The sequence below is a fragment of the Populus alba genome, chromosome 1, assembly GCF_005239225.2.
Source record: "Populus alba chromosome 1, ASM523922v2, whole genome shotgun sequence".
In the NCBI taxonomy this organism is placed as follows: domain Eukaryota; kingdom Viridiplantae; phylum Streptophyta; class Magnoliopsida; order Malpighiales; family Salicaceae; genus Populus; species Populus alba.
In genome coordinates, this window is record NC_133284.1 from 49414542 (window position 1) to 49434930 (window position 20389).

At 34.9% G+C, this 20389-nt stretch overlaps 2 protein-coding genes across 3 annotated transcripts; both read right to left on the reverse strand.

Moving 5' to 3' along the window:
- Nucleotides 1-420: 420 nt before the first annotated feature.
- Nucleotides 421-3593, reverse strand: LOC118027782 (purple acid phosphatase 18). The gene is made up of 5 exons (XM_035031270.2): nucleotides 3388-3593; nucleotides 2269-2937; nucleotides 1386-1574; nucleotides 995-1083; nucleotides 421-862 (listed from the first exon to the last, which is right to left on the reverse strand). Exons 1-5 carry the CDS (start codon nucleotides 3517-3519, stop codon nucleotides 643-645), a joined length of 1299 nt encoding a protein of 432 aa, XP_034887161.1. The 5' UTR covers nucleotides 3520-3593; the 3' UTR covers nucleotides 421-642.
- A 3936-nt stretch (nucleotides 3594-7529) lies between these two features.
- LOC118027774 (uncharacterized) lies at nucleotides 7530-20389 on the reverse strand. Of its 2 annotated transcripts, XM_035031249.2 has the most exons (14): nucleotides 20247-20389; nucleotides 19005-20145; nucleotides 18161-18890; nucleotides 16946-17441; nucleotides 15601-15752; nucleotides 12128-15526; nucleotides 11801-12013; nucleotides 10376-10579; nucleotides 10016-10219; nucleotides 9758-9916; nucleotides 8903-9253; nucleotides 8210-8645; nucleotides 7959-8043; nucleotides 7530-7821 (listed from the first exon to the last, which is right to left on the reverse strand). In XM_035031249.2, exons 1-14 carry the CDS (start codon nucleotides 20278-20280, stop codon nucleotides 7611-7613), a joined length of 7815 nt encoding a protein of 2604 aa, XP_034887140.1. In that variant the 5' UTR covers nucleotides 20281-20389; the 3' UTR covers nucleotides 7530-7610. The 2 variants fall into 2 exon arrangements, with proteins under 2 accessions (XP_034887140.1, XP_034887150.1); XM_035031259.2 differs by lacking the exon at nucleotides 20247-20389 and having other exon boundaries at nucleotides 18161-18867; nucleotides 19005-19167.

Here is a 20389-nt window from a genome sequence, read left to right on the forward strand (position 1 = left end):
AGTGGCCGTTTTCGCTTATGGAATTTCACAAGCTTACCTTTTATTCCGATCTCAGCGGAATATGAACTCAGGATTTCTAACTTTGACTTGCAAGCTCAACCCCTCGAATTAAATAATCTAATCAGTAATGCTTTTTTAATGGAAAAATAAAAATGTTGCTGTTAATCCCATTTTTAGACAGTAGCACCTGCCGGCAGATCAATAGTTCTTCTTTCAGATATTTGATCATTATTTGAGGATCAAGAATACTGTTTCATAGCTCTTTCACCTGAATCCACCAATCCCTCTAGGTACCAAACTCTTTGAAATTATGTGTTGTAACCATCATTGTTTTTTTCTCTTGGCCCCCTAGTGTTTATAGCAAGTAGAGATATCTAAAAGACCATCTACTAGCCAACCAACACAGGAAGAACAGCATCCTTAGGTGAACGACTTGAAATTATCATTCATAAGAAACAAGTGAAATACAACAGCAGCTAGTGAAGTTACTATATTCTATACCCCAGACAAGAGGTGATGGCTTCATTTTATCTACTTGACTGAGATAGGCATGGTAGACTGTGTATCACGACTATTTACTTTGACCTCGCTCGGGTAAAGTTTCGTCCCATTTTAGGGTGACAGGAACCAAAAGTTTGAGCATTAAGGTCCCGAGAGAATCTTCATCAGTTCATTTTTCTTTTCAGCGATGCATCCAGAATTCTCCAATGAAGTTATCCAGACCTGATCTGATCTAACAGACTCATCGTCATCGTTCCTGTGCCAACTCCAGTAGGCATGAGTTGAATTCGCTAATTTGAGCTCGCCATGGCCAAAACTTGCTTCACGGAAGACTGACCAAGCTGGTTGTGGGTTTTTGTATCTGTTAATGATATGAAGAAAATTAGATTGTAAGCAAGACAAAGAACTACTCGTTTCTAAAACATTGTTTTCAAAATCTTTTGGTCCTATAAAAGTTAGCTCGCAACATAAAGTTGTTTGAGTGAGGACATACTTGCTCGCTAAACCTTCTCTGTTTCCTCCATCTCCGATCGTAATATGGACAGCACCACATGGATCCAATTTTCCTTCGTTCACACGTTCCTATCAAAGAGAATGCCAGATAATATAATCAATGTTTCATGAAACTGAGATAGTATAACCAATGTTTCATGAAATCGAGGATGACAGAAACGTAAAGGCAAATGCAAATGCAGACTAGACTCCTAAACAATTTCCTTGTTCATCATTTAGGGTAAGACCCTCGTCAAGAGAATTTGGACGACAAAACTATAAAGGAATGCAAATCGAAAACTTTACTTTGTAGTGAATGAAACTAAGTCAAGACAAAGATACTTTAGGGAGTATCCCTGGATCTCTGCCTCAAAGGAAATTCTATACCATACCGTGCGTTCATAAGCATGCACGTGGCCAGCTAGCACAATATCCACACTAGCAGCGTGAAGTAATGGCTCCATAGCTGCCAGCATTCTGTCCCCTTCATCTTGATGAGCCTCGTTGCTATTATACCATGGGACATGGAATAGTACGATCAGCCAAGGTGTCTTCTTTCGATCCACCTTTGCAACATCAGCCTGTAGATCAATTATGATAGTGAAACCCCAATATTAGAAGCAACTAAAATATTCTTTATTCCTCATGGAGCTTTGAACAAAGAAGAAAGAAGGACAAGAGAACAAACAAGACACCTATCATGTATGCTCATGAAAAGATGGAACTTGAAGCATTTTGCATTAACTTTTGAAATGGCTAAGCCTTTTGTTTTTTCGGAGGCTTTCACCCGCACTGAAGCATCTTGCATTAACTTTTGAAAGGCCTTGTTCATGGTGTGATCACTAATATGCTGCATCTTAATAATCTAAATTTCAATACGGTACGGAGCTATGTTGACAAAATGAGATTGATAGTATTTGATACAGTTTCACGTGCTGCTTTCCAAGTTCTACAAATCAACTTGTCCGAATAAATGTTAAGATAATTCAGGGAAGGACAATAGTAAGTCTTGCATTGTTTCATAATGCCTTAGATGACACACAAACAAAGGACACACATAGCCAGGAGCATGGAATCACAACATGCTGCTGACAAGTGCGAAAGAACCACGTATATACATCAAATAATTATTTCCAAATTTCCTGCCAACGAGTCTCTTGACAAATTCACATTTTCTTACCAGTTCATTGAGCCTTTTGTTAATAAACTACTATTTGCACTTAAAACAGAAAAGGAAAGAAGATCACATTGTAAGAGGATAAAGATTTAACTAACCTTGAGCCAGTTATATTGATCCGAGTGCTCATCGTAATCTGTATATGAGCCAAGCATAATAATGTGAGCCCCTGCAACTTCAAAAGAATAATAAAGATTTGAACTTGATCCACTCTCCTCATATGGCATCTTCCATCTAGAATTGTAGGATTGAAAACCATCCTTAAAGAACATAATGCTTTCCTTTTCATGATTCCCCTGTGTTACCATCCATGGTCTTGCACTGGCAAGTGGCTCCACCAGCTCGCCAAATGTGTCCCAGCGGTGCTGTATGTAATCAGCATATGAAAGGTCTCCAGGAAGCAGATGCACGTCATATTTGCATAGGTCAATATGATCTAGTGTCGATTTAGTCCATCCAGTTTGGCCTAAATCTCCTGCCACAGCAAACATAACAGGGAACTGAGCTGGAGGAGTCTTGAGCTTGTACTCAGGACCTCCTCCACCACATCGATAGTAATAAACCGTGTTATCTTCCAGTGGCCCAATGACTGTGTGGTGTATCTTTCCAGAGCTATAAAATAGATAACTATATGAAGTGCTCTCTCCTTGAGACTTATTGCTGTATCTTCCAGAAGAAGTTCCATATTCAACCATGGGTAGGGTAGATTTATCATTGGAGACCCATGAGACTCGCATGTGCTTGTCTCCAGCCAAAGAGATGTGCACCTACAATAGGGGATTCATTGAGCCAAAGCACTTCAAAACCAAATCAACATCATAAATTACCTTGAAACCCAGAAAAACCATTGTTCCAAAGCATTTCACAGAGTCACAGAAAAGAAAAGCATCTCAGAAACAACTCTTTGAGGGAACTTCAGCATGTAATTAAACCAAACAGACACCCACCAAATCAAGTCCAATAAAACAACAATCAACATCAATAAAATCAAGAGTTCCAATGCAACTAAACAACAACAATTCAGCACATTCAAAAAGTAACACTCTTTCTTTACTTTATCCTATTCAATAAACTGTTTTTTCATCAAAAGAACCCGGATGAAGAAAAAAAAAAAAAACCCCTGGATCAGATAATTGGAAAAGAAACAATCTTTAACACCAAAACCAATGCAAAACACAACCTGATCAACAGAACAGGAAGAGGGATGATAAGATAACCTGTTGGGGATGAGAAGACAACTTTGAATTCCAAGGAAAATGAAGGGTCTTCCGAGGTGGAGGTCTAATGTATTCACAGGTAGCAGCTGCAGAGATTAGCAGAAACACAAACAAAACCAGTTTTGGCTCCATTGTTTGATTTTCAGTTAGTTACTATTATTGTATGAAAGAGAGATCAGACAATTTATATTGTTTGTTTTGCTTGAACTGGTAGTATCTAGCCAAGTTTGTCCTGTTTTGATGACGGGTCTGCCCTTAATACAAGGGGCAGGTACATGACAGAAAAAGGGTTAATGTCAGGCATATTTTCTTGTCACTGACCCATGATTTCTTTCTTGGAAGTATGTTTTTACTTTTTCATGGGAGTGGGAGATAATGATTCATGTTCCACTTCCGCATGGTTTCACGTTAATGTATTTTTCATGAAAAGACAATTTTTATAAATTATGTTTAGTAAAAAATAATTTACGAGTATCACCGATCAACAACTAGCTGTAATGTATTACCTATTTATTTTTTAAAAAAAATATTATTTTAATTTTAAAAAAAAATTAATCTAATAATTCGAGCCTCAAACGAGTTAACCGTAGTAAAAGATTTAAAAAATATAATCGGTACTAAATAAAATCTCATACAATTTTAATATACACATAATCAGAATCTAGCAAGATACTTGATTATCCAAACTTTTCTTTTCTTGATAATTTGCTGCCAGAGAACAAGAAATCATATTTTTCTAGGGCGACCAAGTATTTAAATTATGAATTTATTAAAATAAATAGAAAGCAATGTATAGAAATATTTGTTAACCACCATGGTTCCTTGAACATGGTTCATTTAATTTAGAAATTATTATAATATAATATTAATTATATTATATATGGAATATTCGCAAAATTAATCAATGATGATAATAATTACATTAGGATCAATTAATTATTCTAAATTAGAAAGAGCGGATCAACACAACTACTCTTCATTTATGCACAAAAATTGGATGGGTGTTTGGTAAATAAAGTATGCACAAATTAATAATCCTAGTTAGGTTTTAAATTAAGCTGGTTTTGATATTGATTTTGCTAAATTTATGTGACCTAGTAAGTTAATTTATGAGTTAGGTGATTTGTTAAACAAGATCTTAACCCAAACAAAGTAATACAAGGAAAGAAAAAAAAAGGCAATAACACATTGAATTCAACTAATCAATCACGTATTGATAAATAATTTAATAACCCGGTCTTTTTTTTTTTCAAGCAAGATTCTCAGTTGGTATGTGACAAGCATGCAAAACAGTTTGAAGTGACCTCCAAAATTGTTTAAATTTTCAAACAGAATAGATTATTTTCACACGTTATGCTAACATATATATATATATATAAACACAGAGAGAGAGAGAGTGTGTATGTTAATGTATAACTGAACAATTTGATAGATTCAAAAGTAATTCAGCAATCAATAAAAATATAGTTTTATTTCAAAATAAATATTTAATATGTATTTTATATAAATATTTCAAACGATAATATATTAAGTCGATTTTAATCAACTAGGTATTAACTATAAATTCGTAAGTATAAGATTATGATAACCTCAACAAATCAAAACAAATTATAAAACTTAATTTCAATAAAAGTTAATGTTGAATGATGAAATTGATAAAAAAAAAAAATCAATTAAAAAGGATCAAAAAAAGATGACCCGAGACTTAACTTGACAAACTCGTGACTCAGATCATGAGACTAAGAAAACCTAATAAAAAGCAAATTAAAATATATTATGAAACACAATTTTCAATCAACCTAGTGATGGAGATGAAATTGAAAAAAAAAATCAATTAAAAATGACACAAAAAACAACTCGAGTCAATTCATCAAATTAATATGTGACCCGAGCCATGAAAAGAGGATAACCAACCTCATATAAAGCAAACCAAAAGAAGTTACAAGGCCTAATTTCCAATCAATTCAATTTTAAAATGATAAAACTGAGATAAAAAAATCAATTAGAAAAGGGAGAGAAAAACTCAATCAATCAAGTTAACTCATCAAACTGTAGTTTGGGTTATAATACTAGGGTACCTTCATAAAAAAAATGATTGAAAATTATGAAGATTAATCCCCAATAAATCTCATATTGAAGGATACAATTAAATTGATAAATTGATTAAAAAAAACACAAAAAAATAACTCGATTTAACTCAAGTTAACATATCAAATCACGAACTAAATCATAAGATTAAATTAGAATAATCTCACATAAAACAAATCACAATCTATAATTTATAAATAAATTTAATTTTAAAAGTTAAATTTTTAAAAAAAAAATAATAACTCATGTCGTTTGAGATAATTTAAACTTGTATTTGAGATTACATGACTGATACATTTATAAAAATTAAGTTAAAAAATATAAATTATAATACTTAATAAATTTAATATTAAGGATGTGCTGAATAAAATAATAAAAAATAAAAAAAATTAGGTCACGAAAAGCTATTTGAAAAGCAACAGCTACCACACAAACACCCTCTAAGACTCTCATCTTTTTTTTTTTAGGGTTAATGTGAATGGATTTATCTTTTAGAAAGTAACATATATTTCGTCATTTCTAGCTGACTTTTTGGGTCTCCCGGATCCCATCTAAATGACAGATTTGCCCTTAATTTTCATTTTCAGAGGGGAAATCTATCTCTAAGTCACCTCAAACATCAAATCCATACTAAAATTAAGAGATTTATTATTCAAATTAATAGATTTGGAACCCTATCCCTTCCACAATCATCATGCCGACTCCCTCCATAATCGATGTTAGATCTGCTCTAGCCAAAAAAAAAAAAAATACCTCGGAATTTATTTTTAATATAAAGCTTTGTTTGTTAACAGCTAGCTACGCGTTAGCCGCAACTAGTGATGGCTAGCAGAAATTAATGTCATACCAAAACACGTGAACTCGACAGTGATTTAACGTTTTGATGTCTGTCCATAATTTTCGTACGTTTGTCTCATTGAGCAATCATTATAAATGAAGTGTGAGAATAACTTAGGTTGTTTCATTAATTATTTGTATTTGCCCATTAAAAATATTTCCGAAAAAATTTAATTTGTTATTTTAATTAAATTTTTTATATTTTTTATCTATGTAATAATGTCAAAAATATATTATTTTAATATATTTTCATATAAAAATAATTGCTATTATAATATAAACATCCTATTTAGTGGCCACCGTTTTAATAGTAATTTAAATATGATTATTTATAAATATTATAAAAAAAATATTTCCTGAATCATTATTTCTTTCTATTCAAACTATATGGATATTTTTAAAACTATTTTACACTATAATTGAGATTAAATATTTTTTAAAATAATTTTAAAAACTCCCAAAATTTCATTAAAAGTTTCTCTTAAGATTTACACATAAAATCAAAGAACATTAGACTACCCTTAACCACTAGACATGCTCATTGAAATTATTGAAAATGAATTATACAATGTTCGGTCTACCTAATTGTAGACTTCTATTTTTAGGAAAGGAAAATATAGTTAGCGTTTGGAAACATGATTATATTCATGTTTTTAGAAAGTTTAAAATTTTTTTATTAAAAAATTAATTTTTTTATATATTTTGAATCAAATTGATATGTTAATATCCAAAATAATTTTTTAAAAAATATTTTTTTTATATTCTCTCAAATAGATCACATCCCAAACGTGTACCAAATTATGTTCCCAAAAATCCCCTTCATATTCAAATTATGACGATTGGAGATTTAAAAAAACATGTTTAAAGCGTTTCTGAAAATTTTTATTGTTTTAAATTTTTATTATTATTTTGATGTTTATGTAAATATCAAAAATAAATTTTAAAAAATAAAAAATAAAATACTTTAATACTCTACATAAGAAATACAGCCTACTCTCAAGTCTCAACAACACGTACTGATGTAAGATATGTAGTTCAAGATTCGCGTACAAGAAAGCATGCCCTATACTTGGGATTTATTTATTTAATATATATATAAGGAAGCCTCGAAAGCCGAAGACTTGGAACAAAGTGCAAAGATGGCTGAGTTTAGGATATCTTCCAATCCTATTCATTTAAGATATATTTTCATGTTTAAGATATAAGCAATCCAAACATAAAAATATAATGTTGGTCACGAGATTAATAGACAAAACTGAACTGATTTTACATTTAAAATGAAAGTACATTTGCACAAGTTATAATTCAATTTCTGCTATAGTCCTTTCCCATTTGAAAAGACCAGAATTTTCTACATCTTCAAGTGATAAAACCCGTGTATCATCTGATGATTTCTTTCCAAGAACATTTGTGATGATCACTAGAAGAGATTGACAGGCGTGCTGTTCATACATTCTCTGTGATTCACTCAGTTCACATGAAAGATCCTTCCACGGTTGGTAGAATGACCTGCACAAAGAATGTTGCAGAGCAATTTAGTTTATATTGATAGCCTGGAAAATATTTATTTTGCAGCAATGATCAAATTCCTTTCAGTCACACATCATAAGATAAAAGTAGAAACACTCTGACACGGAATATATTACCATCTCCAAGCAGGATTAGCTTCAGCTGGACAACTAATTTTCGACCATTGCGACAGTGTAGAAGTCCTGTAACCAAGTGCAAAATCTGCTCCGGGTTCAACACACATCATCAAAATTAATGAAACTATCATTGCCGAAGGATAACAAAAAAAAAAAAACACAAATCTTGCAGACATATATTTGGGAAGAAAGCAAAAGCATAAAACCAAGGTGCCAGACAGACAAGTCAAAAACCAACTGGAGTACCATACCTGAAAACTTCGATTTCTTGCAAAGAAGTAGAAGAGATAGTGAAGACACAACTGAAGGAAGCACTGTGAAATTCATTCCAAGAAGCTGCTGGAGGTAAAATATTGACAAAGCTAATACCTCTTCACAATCAAATCCCAAACTGTTGCTTTCTCCACACCCTTTTTCAACATTTTCTAATAAGCTTTGCAATGTTTTAAAACTTGATTTTTCAGAAAGTTCAGCATGTACATCAAGTTTCCTTGAAAGCTTTCCCAGAATTACAGAAGCAACAAGCCAACGCAAAAGTTTGGATATCAAAGACTCCTCAGATGGTGTTTCCTCCGAGTTGATTGTGAGATTTGCACGAGAATATTTAACATTGATGATTTGGCTGGAATCAGACTTCATGGCAGTAGAGACTGCCCACAGAAGGAAACTTGAAAGCCTCTCTTGATTCTGTAAATGATATCAAACAAAGATTTAAAAGACCAATGTCAGGTGTGGCAGTATTGGCAACACTGAATAAAAGTGTGAAAAAATAAGTAATTCACTAATCAATTCATGCAACCAGATATACTCATTATTTATCAAATTTCATTTCATATCACTTCATTTTGAGCATGCATTATTGTAACTTGGAACGTTGAGCATGCATTAATGCAAGAGAGAAGGTAAGAGAGGGGTGAGAGAGAGCTACAGAGAGAGAGAGAGACCATGTGAAATATGTCAACCCGAGGAAAACCCATAAGTATTGTTTTAAGCCCAAGCTCTGAACTTGCACTCGGTCTTGAAGTATTGAATACATCCAAAGCCTGATAAATTTGGAATAAGCCCTCAAATGTTAGGGTAAAATGTGGCTGGTATATTTTCCTTTTTTGGGATATTTTCAATGTTGTCAGCATTATATGCAGAACCGAATTAACCAGTGTGACATTCTCCTTTATCAACTTTGAGCCAGCAACTAGGAGCTTGTAAAGATAAGTTGCAAGTTCCATTAGCTGCTCAAGAGCATAGTTTTGCAACCACTCAACAATGTTTCTGGATGAAACAACATCATTGACGACCTAAATCCAAAAAAAAAAAGAAATGTCACTAAAACAAAGCATCAACACAATAATTGTCAAAAGAACCTAGATAAAAAGAAAAGTCATTCAAACAAAAACCAGCATAATTTGACCAAAAAAAACCTAGAGTCCATACAAGCCTATATAACTTTAAAATATGTACAGGTCACTCATAAGCATATCCACTTTTATTCTTGAGCCTATATAACCTTCAAATATGTACAGGTCACTCGTAAGCATATCCAATTTTATTCTTGCCAGCATCATTGAAGTAGGTTGTGTCCATAATAGTCTCCTATTAAGCACTTTTAACATTGCAAATATTTCAGAGAACAGTCGTGACAAAATTGGAGCAATGACAAGATACCAGTTAAGGACTGAAACAATAATGACAAATTTATTTTACCGGTATGAATGAAGAAAATACTATCAAGTGAACTATAGAATAGAAATATCACATGACAAATGTTTCAAAAAAGACAGCAAATAAAAACTAGCAACTACCTCTATGACCACAACCAACAGCTGTGAGAAAAAAATTCTTTTATTTTCATGCAGCGTCCCTTTGTAGACTGAGAGAACAGATGATAACCACGGAAACAGACCACAGTGTTCCACTAGGTAACGAACCATCCTGGGCAATTTAGCCGCCTTCTTCACTATCTGAAAAACAAATAAGAAAAAACTGTCATCTGCAAGAAGAAATCTTAAAAGAAATACGTCAACTGCAAAGCATGCTAGACCAAAAAATCCAAACTTTACCTCAAGAATTATTTCTTTTGACTCATTATCTGAAAGAGGAGAAGAATAAAAACTCAATAGGGTCTCAATAGTGGAATTCCTAATAAATATTTGAGTATCTTCATCTAAATTCAGCCCTCCACATGCTAGGCGAAGCATCCAGAGCCTCTCCATTCTGAAATTGACTGCATTACTCAGGAAAAAGACATGAAATAATGGTATGCTCTGCAATATTAAACAAAGTGAGAAGGATGGAGTTAGTCATTGTAAGAGCAAAAGATTATACAACGAACAAAAAGATGAGTATAAAACAAGCTGCTGCAAAACAATGGAAGAGATACATTCATAGTAAGTCAGATTGCTTTGCTCATAAGACAATACCTTCATGTTCACCTTAGAGGAATGCATCAAATGCTTGCTTAAGGTTGTGTAATGATCATGTGAAGGATCCAACAATATCAAAGATGACTCTGCAGCAAAAAGTGCTAGAACAGAAGGAATTCTCTGCCATGGTTCAGATATTCCATTTTGCAAGTATGTCAACAGGAGTCGGAGTCGCATTACATCTTTTGTCTTTTGACAGTTCTGTGCAAATAAAAAATTGAACTTGAATAAAAAATGGAAGGGAACTTGGATGTGGGAAGAAAAAAATCATGCACTCATGTAAACAAGAAGAATGTGTCACATAACTCTACCTCATATTCTATATTCCATTACATAAAGGGTCCAGCAACACTACCAACTCTACCTTTTTTATGTTCTTGCATCACAATGAATTTACAATTACTATATATAAAAGTTCCACTGTTTTTAAATTTTTTGTGAAGACAAAAAAATATCCTAATTGCTGTATTTACAAAATAGCCTTATATTGAATTATTACAGTATCTGGTCATTAGAGTATAGCATAAGAGAGAGCATTTGAATAGTTACAAATTACCATAGAAAAATTTTGGAGTGATTCTTTTCCTACTGCAAATGTATTCCCATTTGATTTGTTTTTCTTCTTTCTATTTAAACCTCTCTAGGGTCTATTTTATCCAATGAACCGTGAATAATTTTGATAAACAAGTGAGACAGGTATATTTGATTGGTTAAAGTTGAGACATGACACTTCTTGAATTACTGTTTACCAATGAGACATGTCAACTTTCTAAGATGCATTAAACGCCCACATGAACCTCTTTACCCATGTTCAAAAACTTCTGGAATTATCACAACCCTTTTAAGATGCATCTTACCAATGAGACACGTCGACTTTCTAAGATGCATTTAACGCCCACATGAACCTCTTTTTACCCATGTGCAAAAACCTGGAATTATCACAACAACCCCTTTAAGGGTTTATAAGAGAAAACAGATCTAACCATTTCCTTTAATGTTAGTCCTTTTCCCTTTCCAAATATGTCAGTTCTTATCAACCATACTTGTCATTTTGCTCACTCAAAAAAGTTTCTAAACTTAAGTGACTTTTTGCATAAACATGAATGTTATCGTTTGAAAATATACATCACCCATCTGTAATACATTAAATACTATGTTGTAAACCACAAAGAATAAAATGCATTGCATGTCTCACAGAAAAATACTGTACATTAAATGAGCAATCCACCATTCTGAGTAGCATGCCATAGGAATTTCTTTTAAGGAAAAATAACAAATGAAAATTCAATTATTGAATCAAACCACAGGGATAATATGCATGCACATGCATGGGGACCCATAGACATTAACTGTCTCTCACTTGCATGCATGATCATATGCAAGCTCGGCATGAGCCAGTAACAGCATGGAAGAGAGTATTACCTCTAGCACATTCTTATATTTCCCAATTAATTCATAACCCAGTTTTCTCATCCCAACATCAGGTGAAGACATGCTAACAAATGCAACAGCAAGCAACCCCAAACCAGCAAACTCCACGGCTTCAATGTAACCCATTGACAGAGCATGAATTGAAAACCGCAATATGAAAACAGGATCATATAGCTGTATGTTTTCAACACCAGGAACATGTCTCTGCACACAATACAATAGAATCAAATAGTTCTGAGTTGTCATGGCCAGAACAAAAAGGCAAATTCTTCAAAAGCACAAATTCAGATTAATCTGCTAAAGTAACATTGATCATACCTCATATATATCCTTTAGATTATCTAGTTGAAGCCTATCCAAGGATAAAGATCCATCAGTTACAGTTCTGTCGTAGGGAAAATGTAGCACCGTTGTCACACACATCTTGGGATCAACAGAAAGATTTTCCCTAAATTGACTTCTTCGATGTTCTTTAACTGCTTCTGTATTAGTCATGACATCATATGTTTCCTGATCGAGCACCCGTTCTTTGCTTATCTTTAAAACAGCAGTTCCCCACAGATAATCCATATGAGCAACATCAATGACAGAATTATCAATTGACTCAATCCCAAGCATCAAATTGTATATCTCCAAGTCAGTTTCACTTAGGGTTGCACCATAAGAAGATAGAAGCAACAAATGTAATTCTTTAAGATTTATGCCAATATCGTTTAAACTGCTCTGACGAGGCTTTAGTTGAAGGAGTGTTCTGAGTAACTTAACAATTTCCAGCTGCTTCATGTGCAGCTCAGTTGTTTGCAAATCATCACTGTTTTTTTTACGAAGGATAACAGGTGATCTCAGAATGCTAGACATGGGCTTGACAAAAGCACCAGTCTGACATCCAAATGATTCAGTGATAGATTGAATAGTAGAAGAAAATTGAGAGTGAGAAACAAGCAGTTGAAGATATAGAGCACATGAAAATTTTCCTTCTGACAGCAAAACTAAAATACCACGAAGAATTTTCATTGTTGTTGGATCCTCAAAACGATAGAGAAGAGAAGACCTCGTCAACTGTTCAAGGAAGGGAACAGACTCCAAAAGGACAAGATCCTCACGCATCTCCATGGCTAATTCAAAAATGGTTCTGAAAATGAACAGCTCCAGGTATCTGTATAACTGCAAACAATTGGAGATCTTTTCTTTCGTTGAACCATTTGAAACTGAAGGGAATTTCTTAACCATGAATTGCCAAGTATCTACCAAAATCTTTAACAACCTCATCCTTGATTGGCCCTCCTTGTTAGACACCTTTTCTAAAGAAACCTCCTGCAAGTTCTCAACTGCTTCTTTTGGCAGAGACACAATCTGATTATCCTTTGGAAATAACAACATTCGACAAAATGATATTTTTGCAACAACTCTATTAACAAGGTTTAATGACTGGTTATGAGAACAAAATTCCATTTCATCAACTTCACAATCTAGCAGTTCAACATGTGTATCGGAACAGGATAGAATGGAATTAAAAAGTTTCAACCGCTCCTTCAATTTCATATCTACACTTATGGAGAAGTACTGTCGTAACATACAGATTGCCTTTCCAAGAAGACTACTATCCACGAGATTGAGAAGTTCTTCAATGGATGATGGCAAGAAATCATTATAACTTTCCTGAAATACATATCCAGATACAAAACTCTTCCAATGAAGGAAACCCTTTAATAGCAATTTTGAGTAGAATGAAGGTATATTTGTAAACTGCTTGTATTGCTGCTTTTCAAATTTCATGAGAATTGAATTGAAGTATGACAAAGCAGCGGGTAGAAGCATAACAAAATCTGTATTTGAAAGAGCTGAATCACGAGTCTTTTCCACTGTCCTTATCTTCAGATTAAAATCTTCATCCAAAATCCCAAAAAATAAGTGTCCGAAGACTGACAAATGCAAGGGGCTCATCTCAACAAGAAGAGACAATAATTTAGCTTTTGTCATGTTTGTTCGGTAAATGCATTGAGAAAGTATTTCTAGAGGAGTGCTCCTTATAATCCTAGGCAATACCAAGCTTAATGGATGAAGGATGCCATGTTGCATGTATTTTTGGCTGTAGACAGCATTCACAGCTTTCAGCAAACAAACATGCGCAAAATCCTGGTTAAAATCAGTGGCAAACTTGCATACTTGAACATAGATCTCCTCAATCAGGTTAACATCAAAAAACTTCTCTTCTGATTTCCAAAGCATATAAAATGGCACATTCCTTGTCATTGGCTGCTGCAAATAAGCAGACAAAATGTCAAAGGCATCAGCAGCGATGCAAAGACCCACAGAAAGAGCTGATAACCCAAAATGTTTCTGAACATTTAAACCACTCGCATCAACCCTACCAAACATCCAATGGACCAATTTGAGAAGCTCAAATGGGGATATAAACCGATTCAAAGCATGCAAGGCATAAAATAATGGGAGAAGGGGCAGTGGATCTTCTGTACTAGTGCACTGATCAAACTTGTCCCGAACTTCCAGATATAGCCTCTGTAACAGGGTGTTGAAAGCCTTCACAATTAGTTTGCTAGCAAAATCATCAAATTCAAGTGTAGAACTATGTTGCCCACCAGACAGAAGAAACAAATCATCAAAAGTTGCTGTCAACATATCCAAGACATGATGATCTATTTTGTGAACCGTCTGTCCAGAGAAACAAAGGATTTCCTCCAAACTTTCCCCAAACGTTCCCTCGGTGAAATCACCGTGACAACACAAAGGATGAACCAAAGATGCTACCACTGCAGGATGACAGAAAATGGTTTCAGCCACTTCTCCAATATTATCTGCTGATAAAGGAACCCCTGCATTCATGGGAGAATTGAGCTTTGAAGCCAGAGGTTGAGCAAGGATGTGCTTAACAAGAACATAGCAAATTTCAGCAAGTCGTTCAAGCTCAGTCAATGGTTTAATTCTATAAGATGACCGTATTTGATGAAACCAAAATAGAATAAGGCGCAAATGAGAAGTAACAGAATCCGTTGATGACTCAGATAGTCTTGCCAAAAGCAAGTCTTTTATATTCAAGGATTCCACTAAAGAAGGAGCATTGATGCTCATGATTGCGGGAAATAGCAGATGAAAAGGCACCTGCCTAAGAAAGAGGCTGAATGAAACAGCTGCTGCAGATTCACTGACATCAAAATCCACATGCTGTGCTGTTTCTTTAGCAGAGGCATCACCAATTGTGCATTGAGAATTAATCATAGAGATAACCATTTCTAGACCAGAAAAGAACACTTCAGGCCACAGCTTCAGAACACCAGCAAGAAAACTGTGCTCAAGAAAGATTATTGATGATAAAAATGACTCGGGAACTCGAAGGCGTTGAAAAGTTATCAAAACTGACGGAAAGTTCTTTAATAGCTCATTGGATGTTGTACATATAATTGAAGAAGAAAGAGCTTTTGATATTCCAGCTATTTCACCACCATGCCCACTCTCTACAATATTCCTTACTTCATCAAGTGTGTTTGCAAAAGAACCAACAGCGGGCATAGCTTCTTGGTCAATGAAAAATTGGTAGCAAGCTTGTTTATTCAATACACTCTCCGCAAAGAGCAACAAGTTCCTCAATGGTCTCCACTCACAGAACAAAGTCTCAGAATCATCAATTGAAGGACAGTGATCCGTAAGCCCCTCGGACAAAACTGACCTAATCAAAGCAGATAATAAGCCCGCATCTACCTGTAAATTTTCATCTTTCTGATTACATGAAACACAAACACCTCTAATTGTAAGCCAAAGTACAAAATGCTTACCTGAGTTTGCAAAAGATACTTCAATGTGCTGCACACATATACTGAAATTATTGATTTCTCAGGCAATGAAAAGGTTCCTGATTCAGAACCAAGTAACCTGACACACTTCTGCAAGATACATATGATGAAAGGGCTAAAATCCAGTGATGCATCTGCAGTAAAAAAACAATAAAACTGTAACCAAAATACATGCCATCATCTGTCATCGGTCTTTTGGGTGAGCAGAAAGAATTAGACATCCCTTTTATGCAATCTATTAAATAGAAAGACAAAAGCCAATTTATAGGACTGTCAAACTATCAATACAAAGCTGAAGTGATGTTCCTAAGGTTCAGGGGATGTTAGGTATCTATTCAACCAAAAAAAAGTATAAGAAATAAAGCTACCAAACAAAAATATGTAGTTAACGGGGAGGTGTTAGAGAGGTGCTCGTGATTGAAATTGGCTACCTGAATTATCAGAGAGAGAGAGAGCTAAAAAGAGGAGAATATTATCCTGGCCTCAACAAATTTTATTTGAAATTTCATTACAGTGTCAGAGAATCATTTGGGTGTATCAATCCAATAAAATATGATATAGTTTTGTTCTCAATGAATGAACACAAAAGTTATTCTGATCACTCAAACAGCACAATCAAGCAAAAATCCTTGGAAAGCCTGCAATTGAAGTAACTTCCTGTGGCCCAAATATACTATTCTTGCACAGCCGAGAGATCCATGTTGATATGCATATGCATCGACATGTCCAGTTTGACCAAAACTAAATGCAAGAAAGCAGGACCATAGGGCATGATAAGACATGGATGCAAGGGGCCAGCCATTCTATACAAGAAAGGATCATGTTAAAATTAAAAGATCAAACAACAAAAAAAGGGAGATTATCAACCAAATATGGTCCACGTCTTAATTGGATTAACATCAGTGTCAATGCATGTTAAGCTGACAGAAGTACCGAAGGATGAAATGACAAGTCCATAATCATATTATATAGCCAGTGTATTGTGCAAACAGCTAACCGAATCCTAACAAAGCTAGAACATTAAAATAAATGTAACCTTTTTTTTCCTTTTAGCAGACATCCAACATAACCAATGTATACGCCTCCTACTAACAAATTCTACAAGCAATTAAAAGGGCCTGCAAATAGTTTCTTTAAACAGCAAATGCTTCAAAAATAGCTGAATGACCAAATTATGAAGAAAAGCTTAACAATATTTTCTATATATTATTGATGTAAATATCAATAAAAACAAATTGTCATATGCACAGGTATAACTATATAATTTCAATCCACAAAACAAGACTCGCAGATACCATTCAATTGAAATGTGTGAATTAGTAGTTACCTTTGAACTCTTTCAAGGAGTGATTATAATTCCTGAGAGCATCCCAGTATTTGAATAAGTTATTCCCAATGGTAGAGATGGCATCACATAAGAATGAAATGACAGCTGATGATAAACTCTGCAGCACTTCAATTCCTTGGACCTCAAAAGATGATCTGACTGCAGTGTAACCAGGTAAGAAGAAAAACCATGCATCAATTTCCTGCAAGTTTCTGTCAAATGCACCAGTACTTGACATAGCTGCCCGTGCCAGGTTATATGCTTGAACCTTTATGTCATCAATGGGTGAAAAGATCAGTAAGTTAATAAAGGTCTGCAGTTGCTTGTACATCAAGGATGGTGTTCTAATAGCAATTCCACTCGTTGGAGACCGTTTAATGTACTCAACTAGAAGAGACAATAAAGAGCCCTGCAGATTATTGGGTAATGCTAAAGGATTGCTGAGAAGATTCATAAAAAATTCAAATGATCCCTCCAAAGCAGTGGGCATTGTCAGCTGCAGAAGATGAAATTCAAAGCTAAGGTAAGAATGATCACTTGAAACAGGCTTTAAGGTTATAAAGTTGCATCTTCCACTCAGCATTAATTGTTGCCACATAAAATGTTCAGAACTAATAACACTTGGAATAGTCTTTCAAAATCATAAAGTTAATCCATCATTCAACATTCATTTCCCCATAAGATTGACAGACATGATAGGAGTCATCAGCTAGATGCTGGAGTATAATAGTGATTTAAAGTCAATAAGCCATAAATTAAAGATGGACCAAGCAACAGGAAAACATAATACAAGTCCATACTTGGAGAAACAAAATTACAACACATTGCAACTCTTTAGCAAATTAAAGATGGAAAGCACAAAATCATGATATCCAGAAAAGGAGAGATTGCCAAATAAATTACTCAAATGGACAAATCAAGAACAGTTTAGTCACTAATTTCCCATCATACAGCAAACAAGCATTTGGTGGGCCAAGAACCATCATAAAAAATGACTGGCCACTGGATGGTAAAAAAAAAAAATGCACCAAGAACAAGTGTCATGAACTTGGAAAGGCCAGACCAACAAAGGCATATCAAATCAAATAGCTTATAAACAAATTATTCTAGAATAAAACTATCCATTTTTTGTATATGAAAATTACATGCACGGAAAACAGAAAGAAATTCATGTTCCCATACAATGTCCAAGTTACAGCTCGAATTGAAACTTACAAGATAAATTTTCAGAGCATCAAGCAGCTTAGAGTGGAAGAATATCTCTGCATCCTTCAGTGTAATAACAGGCTCAGAGCACAGGTCAGAACCCCACAGCTGTAATATAACATTTATAAAATCCTTTCCGCTGTCTGGCTCCTCTGCCTCGGCAACAGATTCACCCTCCCCAGGCAAAGGGATATCGGGAAATGAACTTATTCCAGCTACAATAATGTCCATCTCCTCATCTACAGCATCTGTTTTCAGTTTCTTTATTCTTTTGCCTCCTTGTTCAGCAAAATTTTCTTCATCTGCTTTTCTTTTCAAACATTTCTCATCAGTTCTAGCATGGCTACCAAAAGAAGAAAGCAAGGTCAATAAAACTTGGGGATCAGGAAGCAAAGTTCGAATTTCATTCTGGATTTCCTGCTTAAGAGATGCCCAGCTATGCAAATTTTTTTGTTTCCTGGAACAGGAAAGGTTTATTGATCTGAAGAAGGCATTCAACAGTTTTAGTCCCTCCATAAGAAGTCTTAAAGTTCCATTCTTTACTAGAAAATCTGAGTGAAGTAACCCCTTATTGATCACTGATCTGCTGAATGGAGGAGGAGATATGCAATTAATGATACTCTTCACATCCATGCTATCGAAGGAAGGTGGATCATTGGATTGAGAATCAAGAAAACCAAAATGAAGGCCGACTCCCACTGACGAAACTAAGTTTGCTGCCAGAGAAACAGTAGAAAACCTGCTGCAGCTTCAGTTGCAATGTATATGTGTAGAAGCAAATGGAAAAGAAAAGAAAAGATAAAAAACAAAGGAATAAAGATATGGTGTGTGCAAAACTATGCAGAAATCTGACCAAGAAGGCGATGCATAATCTTCAAGGTTGTAAGGGAACTCCTCCAAGTATGCTGAGCCAAACGACGGCCTTCCCTTAACAATAGCTAAGAGCAAGTCTCTGTGATAGCCATTATTAACTGCCTTTAGCTTCTTCATGAGCCCCAAGAGTCTCTTCGGATTACCCTTTAATGGACTTGGATGTCTATTCAAATCCGGCATCAATCCATTGCTAGGATCAGTACAAACCATAACCAACACATTGTGTGCCAACTCAGCAGCATCTCCACCATTCTCCTTACCAGAAATCCCGACTAACTGTTCCAAAGTAACATTCCCAAAGAGAACACTCCTAAGACCAGGAGGCACCAATGACTGCTCGATAAGCACTCTATCCCTCAATGTGGACAAAACATAAATTAAAGTCTCGTCGTCATCACTCCCAAGTCCACGAAGAACGCCTGAATACATCTCCTTTTGCTGCAGCACCCATCTCAACAACCCCGGCTTCCCCACCTCCAAAAATGACATCGCAAACCCAACAAATGCCTTTCTAGTGGACTTCTTCTTTCTCTTATCATTTTGTTGCCTCTTCTTATACTCCGCCAGTTTCAAAAACCCCTGAAGCTTAAAATCAAAAGTCTTCGCGACCTCCGAAGCCAAACCCGACCCTCTCCTAACAATAGACGCCATTAACAAAAGCACTGCCTTTTCACGCTTCCCGTCTTTACTATTCAACTCCTTATAAAGACCATCCATTTTTTCTTGGACAATCAACCTAGCAAACTTATCAAGAGCCCTACTAACAAATATCCTTTCTCTATCATTAGCGCTATATTTCCCCTCAGAATGACTAAAAATCACCGAAATCAATGACATTACATATGAAATTCCATTTTTCCCTGCCCTAAGCTTCCAAGCACTTAAAAGTTCCGTAAAACTCGATGAAATTTGTACATAAACACGAAGCAATTCTCCCCCAGACTCACTTTTTAGTAACTTGATGAACTCTTTTGTTCCGTCTTTACATAACTTAATCTCATTTGAATTTATTCTGTGTAGTAATTCACTAAGTTTCGCTTGGAAGTTTGCTTTAATTTCAAACTTTGGCACTGCGCTTTCCTCTACCCCGACTTCGCTATCGTTTTCATCTCCCATTACAACTGCGAAAATGGTACAAAAATATAAATAAAAAAAATACATTAAACATAACGATAAATAGAAAGGTTTGGACTAAAAGAGTGAAGTTTAAGTTACTGCATACCGTTGTCTTCAGAGGCGGAGCTTGGGTCGTCCATTGAAGAGAGTGAGGCGAAAGAGGACGTGGTTGTTTTGAGGTTTTGGAAGATTAGGGTTTTTGCTTTTAGGGTTTAAGCAGTGGAGCTGCTGATAAGGAAGAAAGGAGAG